General features: G+C 38.8%; 2 protein-coding genes across 3 annotated transcripts in view; one reads left to right on the top strand and one right to left on the bottom strand.

Annotated features, from left to right (window-relative positions):
- The window catches only part of LOC126403992 (CD209 antigen-like protein E), a 6,555-nt gene extending 2,111 nt beyond the window's left edge, over nucleotides 1–4,444 (top strand). The window contains exons 3-6 of the mRNA XM_050066915.1: nucleotides 641–772; nucleotides 1,051–1,211; nucleotides 1,299–1,423; nucleotides 3,566–4,444. Of these exons, the coding sequence (XP_049922872.1) occupies nucleotides 641–772; nucleotides 1,051–1,211; nucleotides 1,299–1,423; nucleotides 3,566–3,683 (536 nt within the window). The 3' untranslated portion in view covers nucleotides 3,684–4,444. The remainder of the gene's footprint in view (nucleotides 1–640; nucleotides 773–1,050; nucleotides 1,212–1,298; nucleotides 1,424–3,565) is intronic.
- A 22-nt stretch (nucleotides 4,445–4,466) lies between these two features.
- si:dkey-219e21.2 (zinc-binding protein A33) lies at nucleotides 4,467–11,368 on the bottom strand. Of its 2 annotated transcripts, none has more exons than XM_050066899.1 (10): nucleotides 10,796–11,368; nucleotides 9,665–9,714; nucleotides 9,210–9,355; nucleotides 8,934–9,032; nucleotides 8,047–8,181; nucleotides 7,420–7,536; nucleotides 7,102–7,230; nucleotides 5,871–5,949; nucleotides 5,609–5,635; nucleotides 4,467–5,016 (listed from the first exon to the last, which is right to left on the bottom strand). In XM_050066899.1, exons 2-10 carry the CDS (start codon nucleotides 9,711–9,713, stop codon nucleotides 4,481–4,483), a joined length of 1,317 nt encoding a protein of 438 aa, XP_049922856.1. In that variant the 5' UTR covers nucleotide 9,714; nucleotides 10,796–11,368; the 3' UTR covers nucleotides 4,467–4,480. The 2 variants fall into 2 exon arrangements, with proteins under 2 accessions (XP_049922856.1, XP_049922857.1); XM_050066900.1 differs by having other exon boundaries at nucleotides 8,047–8,178.
- Nucleotides 11,369–13,217: the final 1,849 nt, after the last annotated feature.

Raw genomic sequence — 13,217 nt, 5'->3', positions numbered from 1 at the left:
TTTTTTTTTTTTTTTTTTGTGTCTCCTTGTAGTCATTTTGTGTCTCTGAAGTTATTTTGTATAATTTTTTTTCGTTATTTTGTGTCTCTGTAGTCATTTTGTGTGTCTTTTAAGTTTTTTTTAAATTGTTTTTGTCTCTTTGACGTCATTTTGTGTCTCTTTGAAGTTATTTTGTATATTTTTTTTCGTTATTTTGTGTCTCTGTAGTCATTTTGTGTCTCTTTGAAGTTATTTTGTGTGTCTTTTAAGTTATTTGTATGTGTTTTTGGTTAATTTTTGTCTCTTTGTAGTCACTTTGTGCAGCTTTGAAGTAATTTGGATCTTTTTTGGTTATTTTGTGTCTTTTTTGGTTGACCTGTTTTTAGTCATTTTGTGTGTCTTTCTGCTCAGTGTGTGTTCATTTGAGTGACATTTTGTAGGTTGGGGTGGGGGGGAGGCCGACACATAAGTCCGCTCAGTTATTCATCCATACAGCGCGCAGTAACACGGTACAATGACAGACAGACAAACATAGTATGGTCTGTGCTGTAGCAGCAGAGCGTGCACTATTTTCTTTATCATCAAACGTCCGCTGATAAAGACAAACCCACATCAAGTTACTAAGTTTCTCACATTCATTTGCCAAACTTTGTTTTGTCAGCCGCGTTGAGGGGAGCACCAGAAGTGGATCAGACCTCTAACCCTTCTGCAGAGGAGCTGATGATGGAGCAACTGCAGCAGTGCCAAAAAGAGCGCCATGATGTGGACCTGATGCTCCACACCGTCACTCGAGGTGATTCACACTTTCCTCTCTGATACAAACATCTGACATGCTGCACATTACATCTCAAACTGTCTGTTTACAGTCTCACACACACACTTTGGCTTCTCTAAAAGATGGAAATGAAGTTGATGTGTCGTTTCTGGTTATATGACTTAGTTTTCACAGATATAAAGTGGTGAGAGCTCTCATGACATCTTGCAGTGTTGCATTATATCAACAAGTGACTTCAACACTGTCAGGACTTTTACAGACTACGCTCATCTGTGTTCCCTTCCTGCTGTGTGTAGACTCCAGGTGCAGGTTGTGTCCTGATGGCTGGCTGTGGTGGAGGAGTCACTGCTACTTCTTTTCAGTGGGGCTGCAGGACGATCGTAAGTGGAACGAGAGCACAGAGTTCTGCCTGCAGCACAACAGCAGCCTGGCTGTGATCAAAGACTCCGCAGAGATGGTAACTTAGCAAAGTGTGAGAGGTTGTCACCAGATAGAAAACATCAAGTGGCATCAGTGTCCTCTAAATATGTCACTTCCTTCTCAGGAGTTTATCCAAGGTGTGATGGAAAAGTTCCCTCGGTTCCCCTTCCTGTGGGTGGGACTGACAGACGCCGAGCAGGAGGGTCGGTGGCTGTGGACGGACGGGACAGACATCCAGCACTACATGCCGTGAGTCCAGATCTACACACAGTTAACAGGATGAAGGTTTTTGAATTATAGAAATGTTGAACATCTGAGAACAAAGGTGACAGGGGAGATAGAAAGGAGAATATTCTGTATCAGCATCTGTGGAAACTGCAGAACTTCAAACTTTATTTATTTATAGCGCACCTTCTATACAAACAGGCAGCCCAAATGGCTACACATAGCTAGATTAAAACTACACAGACAAAAAAAAAAAAAAATTAAATAAATACGATTTTAAAACACTAAAAATCACAACAACAAAACAATAAAATGTTAAAAATTAATAACTAAATGTCAACAAAAAAATATGAAATAATGTATAAACCAGTTATTAAAACTTGAAAACTAACATTACTCCAAATTAAAAGCCAGATTAAAAAGATAGGTCTTTAATTTCCTTTTGAAAATACCAAGATCTTGAAAGAATGGAGAGAATACTGATGCCACTGATTTATTTGTAGAGCTTTGAGAAAATTTCTCACAGCGAGATACTGTAAGTGAAGTATTAAATTACTTTTTTCCTACTGAATCCACTTAAACCAGATTTAAATTACAAACACAGCTCAAACTGTGAGGAAACAAAATGTGCCTGTTTAATTCAGCAAGGGATCAATAAATATAGAAACTTATTCGTGAATCTGTTATCTATAATATTGTAAAATATGCATGTATCTCATGTTATATATATATATATATATTGGTAAATACAACCAACAATATTTGTTAAGAAGCATTAGCTGTATATTTTTTTTTGATAAACTCATAAAGAGCGAGAAAATTTTATTTATTATTTTTATTTTTTTTATTTTTTCATTTATCCAAAGGGGGGGATTTCAGCATTTTAGCAGCATTCAAATCAGAAAAATAATATTTAAAAAAAAAGGTAATACTTTATTTTATCGGTTTGTAATTAATTAAATTTCTTGAAGAAGTGCTATGGAAAGACCTGTGTCATTATAAGAAAAACAAGAGAAACTTATTTAAGTTAGGAATTTGTTGAATTTATAAGGACTGATTTCCAGAGGAATTTTCTTAAAAGAAAATATAAGATAAGATAAATATTTACTGTTCCAACACCGGGGAAATATACGTGCTACATCAGCTCAAGAGTTCAGAGCAAAAGAAAATGTGATTGAGTGATAACTAAAATTAAAGCAGCTGTGCGTAACTTTCAGTTTTCGTTGATTATAGCGCCCCTTTTGGTCGAAGCGGTATGACACCCACAGCCAGGTGTCGTAAAATTCCGACTGCAGCTTTCGGCTTCATTCGTGAAATCATGCATTTGTTTTGGAGAGCGAGAGGAAAATCATAAATGTTCTGGTGTAGCTTTTGGAGAGCGAGAGGAAAATCATAAATGTTCTGGTGTAGCTCTGAATTTCTTATAAACTGAGGGAAAACTGCCTGCTGTATATTTGTAAAGTAAATATTCCATTTAATTATTATTATTAGATACGTTGTTCTTCATACTGTGTCTGCTGAATTTTATTACTGTAACTGCCATTACTTGTTTTGCCCCCTCACCTACCTCTGCATATTTTCCAATTTAATGCACATTGTGTGTACGTGTATGCATGTTGGTTTGTGTGTGTGTCAGCATGTGTGTGCCTGTTTTATGTATTACATCATTTGTGGAGATGTGTCTTACAGGGTGTATTGCATATGTGTGTATATCATGGTACTTGTTTGGGGAAGTTAGTTAACATGCTAATGTTGAGTCTGATTTTGGGGCCAGAGTGAGGCTTAGCCAAGACTATGACCCCCAGATATGTATATGTGTGTTACACATGTTGTGTATATTTGTCGCAATAAAAACAGACTTCAGCTCTTTAGATACTGATAGAAAACACATCTTTGACGTGTATCTGTGTTTTTTTTCTTCAATAATAACACACATACCTCATGACATTTAGTTCAGTTTGCTTTTATTACAACAATATATACAAGTATATACATATATACATAGATATACACATACATGCAACTGATTGTATCCGTCTAACATCATCACCACGTACTCTAAATATGTAAATACAGATCAGATTTATTTGCACGCTAACATGTTGCCCTCTTATCAGTTGTGTTTGTGTGTGTTTGTGTGTGTGTGTGTGTGTGTGTGTACTAAAGGGTGACGGTGCAGTGGGACGCTGATCACAGGGACTGTGCAGACGTGAGGGGAGGTGGGAGTCTTTTTGCCGCCAGCTGTGAGTCATACGGACCCTGGGCTTGTAAGAGAGACTCCTGACACACTTCTACACACATTTAAGCTTTCTTTATGTACAACATGCTGGCATTTTATACCAAGGATTTGATATGTTACAGTATTTGGAAATCCTACTTAAGCTACACTTTGTCATGCAACGTTATGTGACAAAGTCAGCATTGCAGGAGGCAAAAGTGATCGACGTGTTTGTCTAAAGACTTTTTCAAAGAGCTTTACATTTGTAGTTGATATGTCGGTGGGATAATATCTGCTTCTCTTAAATGCTGAAGTATTTTGGTTGAGTGTGATGTGATGTCAGGAAAAAGTCAGATAAGAATCAAAGACAACATATGTACAGGAAATATTTATTAGATGCTTATCACAAAGTGCGTTTTAAAGTGCATGCATGTATGTAAATGCAGAATGAGTTCACACTTTCATGTCCACAGATAAATATTAATGTAGAAAATTAAAACCCTGCTTTTCAAAACTTTAATTTTTTTTTAAATAAATACTTTTATATTAACTCAGAGTTGGGTTTCACTTTAGGTTCTCTTTCTTACTGTCTGTCTGATAAGAATCTCCACTTCTATCATTAGTATGATCAGATACATCTATTTATAATATCATCAGCACTGTGATACAGTTATGTCTTTAAGTGTCTACCACTGTTCAATGTCAGGTTTGAGCTGACGCTTAAGAGATTTTAAATTCAGCTTAAAGATGAGAAACTGACAGATATTTTTACAGCAACATATAGGGATGGAAGATTCATGAGAGATCCCAAATATTCTTGTAGTTTTGTTAAGTCATTTCTTCCAGGCATCCGATAAGAGTCGTTAAAGCTCATCTATTTCAATATTTGTATGCTTGATTGTTAAGCGTGTGCGACCATCCAGCGGGGCGAACAGAGGATACAGCTTGCCTTTGAAGTTTCCAGTGAAGGTGTAGATGTGGGACTTTGTTTCTGCGTTGTAGAAGGAGATCTGGCCCTCTTCGTAGTCCAGGTAGACTCCCATACGTTGAGGCACGAGGCTGATGGGCAGTGTAGTCTCCTCCTTGGTGCATGCGTAGAACTGGTTTGCGCTGCGCCACAGGGTCCAGTAGCCCTGGTTTGGGGTCATGGGGCACCGGCCGTGACGCTTGGAGTTGGCGGTGGTCAGTCCTATGCGCCAGCAGCCCTTGTTGGCTATGTCTACCTCCCAGTAGTGGCGGCGGCTGCTGTAGCCCTCCCAGCCCAGCACGCAGGGCCAGCTGTCAAAGCGCTGGGAGCTGTAAGGCAGGTCGGCCTCTGAGCGGCCTTCTTGGACCATACGCTGGTTCTCTGACAGCTGCAGCCAGGGGTGGTTGGTCATGGGGTCCAGAATCACATCAGCTGTTGAGAAAAGAGAGGCACAAATGAGCGTGTCATCCTCTGTAATATGCAAAGACTGTATAAAAGCAGTGGACGTAGCCTCCGAGTCTGAAATGAGAGGCCAGTGCAGAGGAGCCTTAAACCTGCATTCTCTCTAATGGCCAGCAGGGGGTGACTCCAAATGACGCCACTTCTCACTTGATTTATTACCTCCGTAATCATTTTCCCCATCAGTTTATGGTCTCAATCACTGGTTTCAAGTCTTCTTTAATACAGCATGATGTTCGTTTAGTAAATTATGGCTACATTTAGAGTAAAATAGATGAGAAAGCAGGGTATGCTTTAGAGCGTGGCTACGTCATGATTAAAAAGTTGCTACCACAGCAACCTGCCAATCAGGATAGACGCGTCACTATACTTGTGTCCTCCACAGCTCCACACTCATCTAAATGTGGCCGCTTCTGGCTCCGAAAAAACAAGATGGCAACGGCCAAAATGCCAAACAGTAGTCCACAAACCGATGGGCAACGTCTGGGTAGCTACATCCACGTCTCTTATACAGTCTGTTGATCTATGTGAGATAAGATGAAGATAAAGTGTAAGTTGTTCTTACCTTCTGCGCTGCAAATCCAGCTCCAAACTGAAATCAGAGACAAAGAGATTATATTAAAGTTGCAGTGAATAAACAAAGAAAATGTTCATTGTAGCTATAAACCAGTGATTTCCAGGGGTTGGGACGGGGTCTCAAGTGTGAGATGATTACCAAGATAGGAAAAATGAATTCTATTTCTGAGCATTATCTTTAATAATTGTACCGTGTGTCTTTTTGAAAGCTAAGATTTAGACAGTTTTACAATGATTTGAAAAATACGCACCTGAGTTGGGGATGTATCTTGGAATTCCTGCTTTCCAGGTCCTTTGCTTTGCCAGTAACCACATCTGTGGAATCATTTTCTGAAAAGGAAAAAAGAAGGGTGAAATTAAAAAACGTTTAATAGGAACAGCATTTTTCATGTAGCAATTCCCTAATTCTGCCTTTCGATGTTACCGCATGGTTTTATTATCATAAGCAATAAATCCTAAACTGCTGTGTGAACCTTCCAGGGAAAATGTTTTCCTGTAAGTGCTTCATCACATTTGACTGGCGGTGACAATACCACTGGTTTTATGTGAGCCATAATGCAAAACAGAGGGGTTGTTGCCCTGTTTTTGTTCGTCTGTCAACACTAAATGAAAGCCCTAAAGGCCATAACCATGAAGGTAAAGAGCAAAGGGTAGTAGCAGAGAGCTACATAAAGTATTCATGCCTTGACTGTAAGTAAAACAAGGCAGCAACTGCAAAATATTCCTTCAAACCTCAATCGAGAACTTTGCTTCGCACATCGCACCATCATCTGCGTATGTGATAATAATGAAGCCACTGCAGATAAACTATCAGGTTATCCAGGACGTTGATTGTCGCTGTTTATCAGGGCAGAGGCAGATCAAGGTCATATAAACTAAAGGCCCGAACATACTCGGGTGTACTATAAGCGGAGCAGACTCCACGAGGAATGTCCGCAGTCATTCGGGCTTCCATAGTCGAGCGCACTTCCGCGTTGTAGTTTACTGTAAAAATGTCCGTGAAACACACTACATTACCCACAATTCTTGCTCGTCGATGTGAAAAATACATGCCGAGCAGTCACTGGTACACGGAGCGGAGTCCGCGCGGTCGTAAAATCTGAGCTTTGCACGCACAGGGCTTGCGGACGTCCGCTTTTGGTCCGGATGGCCCGGTCTGCCCGAGTATGTTCGGGCCTTTAGTCATGAAGCTCATTTTTTGATGTTTCACACGCACTCACAGGACAGGGTTCTTTCAAACTACACGTTACATGAATGGGTTCATAACCTGGTCATATCTGCAGGTCGGCATCCAACCGCTTGGTTTTGGTTTATGAGTTTAAGTCAGTTCTGTGTTTAACGGCTTTGATGATGATTTATTTCTGCGCTATTAGATTAATATGTTTAATCCATTTTTTTTTACACCGTTTTGTAGTAAAACAACATCTCTCACAAATTATTTTCTTTTTAGATGTTCATGTGTGTCACTCAGTGGCTTCTCACCGTGCTGTCTTCTTTGAGCAGAGACCAGGTGATAAACTCCAGCAGGGGCAGCAGGTTGACCAGACGTTTCTTCTTCAGGCCCAGGGAGCGCAACACTTTACCCAGCTCGTCGCTCTGCACACCACAATTCTGCAAACACAGGCACTCACTTTTAAAGCTGCAAGAATTTACACCTTAACAAAATAAGTGACTAAGTCTTTGTTTGCATGAGAGTAAGTAAGTCAAACAGACAAAGGTTCATCTCTGTTGACGGTTTAGAGTACTTAAATCTTTCCACAAGTTTTTTGAGCTTTCAGTTTTAAGTATAGGACTCCTCACCTCAGTCGCCATTTGCAGCTCCTTCGCCCACTCCATAATCCTCATCTGTGCCGCCTCATTGGCGTTTTTATTTTCATTTTCTTCACTCTTGGATTCTGAGGGCATCTCCTTCAGGAGCTAAGGACACAAAATCAGTAAGGTAAGATTGATATTTTGCTATCATAATAATTTTTCTGTCACAACCTTAGCTGCCACAAAACTGCACCATCTCCTTGTCCCGCAATATTTTTAATTAAATTTTCCGTGCCTTAAAAATACAGCTTTTCACATTCACATAATATTCAACATACATACATAAAATTGCTGCACTGACGGAGAACAAAAAACATCGAAACAAGAATATTCCTCGGAAACTGCATTTTCCACAAAAATTGGCCTTTAATATGTAAGTTATCCTTTCTAAGGGAACACTTGATAACATTTGACTCAATTCATTAAGTGAAGTTTGATCCGTAAATGTTTTTCCATAAAAGTGTCACATTTTTGGTGTAAAGCAAGCTGTCTTTAAATGCTCATTAATTTTTACTGTAATAATGTTTACAAAGTTTGCACCTTTAATCTGTAGTTGATTAGTTACAGTACAGTCTTTTAGCACCACAACACTCGATCACACAGGTGAGCACTGACCTTGTCGACATGGTGGAGTTCGTCAGCCCACTCCAGGATCAGTTTCCTGCTCTCCTCAAGACTGCGCTCAGCACGCCGGTCTGAACACTGGGCTTCTGTCTTACTGGTGCCCTCTCCTGGATCCCCAGTGCCCTGCTGAGACACAACGCCACACTGTCAGACAATGTCACACACTATTAAAAACAAAATGGTGTGCTGCTATGACCATTAGATGACATGAAGAAAAATGACAGCCAGCTCATGTTGACACAGTTTCAAGGCTGAGGCTCGGGAAAATTGGGCCACAACAAGCTACGCTTAATTATCAGCGTTAAATATGTCACCTGTGACACGCTTTCCAAGAGCCAGGTTAAAGTCATATGAGCCCCATACATAGATAACGTCTTACGTGACGTGTTGATGCCCACCCTACGTGTCCCAGCCCGTGTCTCAGGGCGGAGGGTCATGTAACCTTGGTGTAAAAACGTCGTTAATCACGTATCCTATCAGCATCCAGATAACCTAGTCACTCCTCTGCATGACAAGGCAAAGTAATCGTTTCCTATAGCAACGCTTATGCAATACACTAGTCATAAATACTGGTTCACATAAACTCATGACTCTCTAAAAATGGTGTCACAAATGCAACTGTGGGTATTAAATACTTCTGTAGGCGTTATCTCCAGCTATGAACTATTTTTAGTGGACTTTTTCCCCTGAGCTGGCAAACAACAAGCTCCTGTATCAACGGAAACTGAGGCACAAACAAACATCAGTACTTCCATGAGTCTACAGTGGACGTGCACACTTTTCTCTGCTGTCTATTTGTTCTCTGCCCTCTAAACTTACACTCTAACACTGCTGTTGAGCCACTGACTCACATTTTCCATCCTTCCCTCGTGTCCTACCTTGCAGACTTGGTCCACTTGCTCCTTCCAGTGATGGATGAACTGCACACACTCCTGCAGGCTGCGGAGATCCTTCAGGCTCTTCTGATGAGGATGATGCTGCGACACAAGAGGTCAAATCTGAATGTTCATTCCTACTGTAGGTTTTTTAATGACAATCAAAAGCCCAAATGGGATACTGAGACAGGTTTGGAAAAAGGAAAAAGACATGAACAGACATCGCAGGAGGAACACACATGGAGGAATCTGAATAAATTCAAGCATGTTTGAGTGTACCTGTGAGTGTTTGGTGAAGCTGACGGTGGGTCTGTTGGGGACCGAGCTGTGAATCTGGACGTCCTTCTCGGGCAGGTTCCAGCGCACGGCCCCGATGGAGCTGCTCTGGGTGGTGCTGCTGTCACCCCCCTTCAATATGCTCACTCCTACAGGGCGACAAATTCAGGAGAAGGCGTCCTCTCAGTTAATTACAGTTTTACTTTTCCAACAAAGTAGGTAAAAACCAATGTAATCAAGTATTGATACTTCTCGGCCTTTCCAACTTTGACTATTAGGCTTTACAGCCACAAAGACTATAAACCATGAATGATATTGTAAACATTTATGAGCATCCGATTAAATACAAGCTCCATGACGTCACAATATCTTTCCACTCTGGGCAAAGGTTGTAAGTTATGAAACATGCACGCGGCAGAAGAGTGGCACTGGCAATGATTGAATAAAGATATACATACTTCTACCAGGTTTCAGGATACTCTTCATCTCGATGGTAGCGCCCTCCATCCTGTGGAGCAAAGAAAACGTGAACAAATTTAATAAAATAAATGTTTTGTGATCAGTAGAAGAAGAAATAAAAGTAGTATACAGCAACATACAAGTTTGGCATTTGCACAGTAAGTAACATTTGCAACTTTAAGTATCAAAGGTAAAATAACCCCTGTAAGTTTTACACTATTGATTTTTATAGACTGATGGGTAGTTTCACCTGTGGCAACAGGCCTATAACATATGTTTTAAAATATTTCCAGATTTACTTTCTTTTTCTTAAGAAAGTTCAACAAGCAACACCTGCCGAAACAATTTTCTTATAATAATGATAATTTTAGAATAACAATTTAAGACCAAGGCACGACAGAAAATAAAAATTAGGATGTAATTAAATAGATTTAAAATTATAATAACAGTAATAGAAGTGAAACAGAGTGAAATGAAGACTTAAGTACAAGAAAAAAAGAGTAAAATGACAAAACATCAATAAAAATAATGGCAATAAAATACAAAATAATAATAATAATAATAATAACAATAATTATAATAATAATAATGATAACAATAATAATTTAAAAAAATGTAGTATTAATTTGAATGGAAAAAATAGACAAAAAAAACAGAAACAAAAAATATATTAAAACAAATAAAACTGATGGAGATAAAAAAAAAACCAAAATCAAAAAACAATAATATTAACAATAATAAAATAACAGATAAAATCAAATTTAATAAAATTTTACAACATAAATAGCACAAAGTGAAATAAATTATGTAAATAATGTTTAAAAATAATTCCTAATCAAAAGTCTGGCTTAAGCATTTCAGGAATGCCTGATAATCAATTTAAATGCCTTTTTTTAAGGTTTGTAATCACATCCAAAATATAATAATTGAATCTACAGTGCTTAATATACACCACATACATACATCTGTACCTACAATGCAAAATAACTATCCTAAAATTATGTAAAACACCATGAATTCAGAATAAAATGTCAAAATATGTCATAACTTAAGCCATATCACACAGATCTGCACCATAGACACACACAGTATATTGTATTAAAGCTATGCTGATATTAATGATGCCGTACCTGTTCTCTGAGGGAGTGTTGGTGCAGCTCTGCTGGTGGAGAAGACTGGACGGGCACCACTCTCCACTCAACGTATTTGTTCCTCTCTGCGCCTCCCTGATCTTTGGACTCTTTTATGGCCTCTGAGGCGTTGAGGGAAACTTTGTGCAGAACTGTCTGACAAGAAATCTCAACTGCTTCCCGGCAGCTGCTGGCACGCTTTCAGTGAGGGCAAGAGAGCGTTTTTATAACAGTTATAAGCCTCTTCATATCTCTGAGTGACGCACATGCTCTGATTCTGCAGTGAGGTTACTGTAACTCTTCTTTTACATTTACTGGTATTATGTTAATGGTGCATATTTTTATATAAAAGGAAGCTGAGATATAATTGCAACAACAGATTAACTTCTAATAGACATCAATTACTGTGTAAAAATTATTATTAAAACACCTTAAGCTGTGTTAACTGTGTTATTTAATATTAAACATATAAATAATAAATAATATATAGGCCTATATATGTGTATTAAGATAAAAAATATTAGAAGAAAAAATAATTTTACAGCAACAGCACAAGGACTAAACCATACTGTGAATATTTTACAGCATGCACCGGTGCATTTATGTAACGTTTGATGCTAATAACAACTGCAGGCCTTGACACAGATAATGTTGATCCTTAAAGATAATTGTTGTTTTTTTACTGCAGTCAGTCATATCTCCTCTTAAGCATAAACCGCCATAAAAGGGTAAAAGGCTAAAAGCATAATAAAGGTTTGATCATAATCTTATGTCATGTGTAAATGAAAATAAAAGTCATTTCTTAGGTAGTTATAAACTACACACACACACACACACGTACAGAGCAGTGCATTCGAGGTATGCTTCAGACAGCATGCTCGCAGTGCAGGGAAATCACAGAAATGACTCAGTCACCCTTTTGCTTCCTGATTAGCTACTGAAAGAAACGTCAAAGCAAAGCACACACTGCATCATACTCTCAACTGACACAGTCACCCTGCTCTCTTGACCTGCAGGCCATAAATACATCACACAGGACCACATTAGTTATTATTACCTCCAGTGGCTGTTACAGCAGACATAACGTGAATGGTAAGGCTGCTGGAGTATATGAGGACGCACGTGCAGCTGCAAGGCAAGTTTGAACAAAGAGATAGTTCAGCTTTATGTAAGTCATAAAAAGGCATTAAGGCAGGATAGGAAAGAGACAAGGCGTTACAAAGAGACACGTATAATAGAATTAAAAACGATTTTTAAGATGTCAGGAGGCACAGTATTGAAAGCTATGGCCTGGCTATTATTTGCTCAAAACACTGAAATCAACAGGCCTATATTTGGGACACTGTAACTAACTGCACTCCCTGGAGAAATACTATCATATTGTTGGAACACTGAAACAGTGATTCCAGAGAGAAGCAGACAGAGGGGTCTACAGTCTGTGTTTGAAGGATATATCCAGGATGTCAAACTGACTCAGCAGCAACAACAGGTTCAAAAGACAAAGATAGTTAGAAGCTAAAGCCGAACTATAGGCTACAGATCACAGTGTAAAAGTGAACCACCACATCACTGCTGATCGCCACACAAGACAATGAATATAAAGGGAAACTAGGCGATATTGAACCAGCTGTGTGGCATCGCAGTGTGTGCAGATGAACAGTGTTTGGCCTTGCCGATGACACAGAGCTGGTTGAATATATTAGCAAAGTTTCCCTGCTTTCCTTCACAGGTTCCTGTACAGCAGGGTCGGCCTTTGTTTCACTGTTCTAATCATGAAAAAGCAAAAGCAGCATGTGTATACATTCAGTAGGCTATATCTTCAGTAGCTAGCTAGCTAACCCTACACTTTTCAGGGTCTGATTTTGGTTTTGGAACAGGGACGAAATGTATATCTTTTTCCAACCTCTCCAGGTAACAAGTATCTTTAGCAATAATGAGCTTAAAAAAATGATTAAAAAACCCCCACTGATGTAGAAATATTCATTCACACCGAAATTACTGTCAGTTGTGTAAGTGTTTAGATCCTTATCCTGAATCCTTACCCTCAATATTGTAGGACAGAAACACGAGACCTTCATTTATGTTATTTGTTCGGATACAATTTAAGTAATATTTCCTTTTTTACGTGCATATTTTTTATATTTTGTTAGAAATTTTCCATTTTAGTATCACTTTCAAATTGGCTTCTCATTGTAATCCATTGCTGTCACCCACCTTTGCTCACTTATCACTTATTACTCACACTATCAAAAGTAAAAAAAAAGTGATAATGCGGTAAAATGTGTGAAAATATTGTACATAGTGTTGGGGAGTAACATGTAATGGAGTTATGCAGCTTTTACTGAGAAAAAATATGTGATTAAATTCCAGCTACTAACCAAAATGTTGGTGAGTACAAAGTGGAAAAAAGACACCAGACTTT

The sequence above is a fragment of the Epinephelus moara genome, chromosome 17, assembly GCF_006386435.1.
Source record: "Epinephelus moara isolate mb chromosome 17, YSFRI_EMoa_1.0, whole genome shotgun sequence".
Lineage (NCBI taxonomy): Eukaryota > Metazoa > Chordata > Actinopteri > Perciformes > Serranidae > Epinephelus > Epinephelus moara.
Note: the sequence above shows the minus strand (reverse complement) of the source record. Positions and strands in the feature narration are given on the sequence as shown.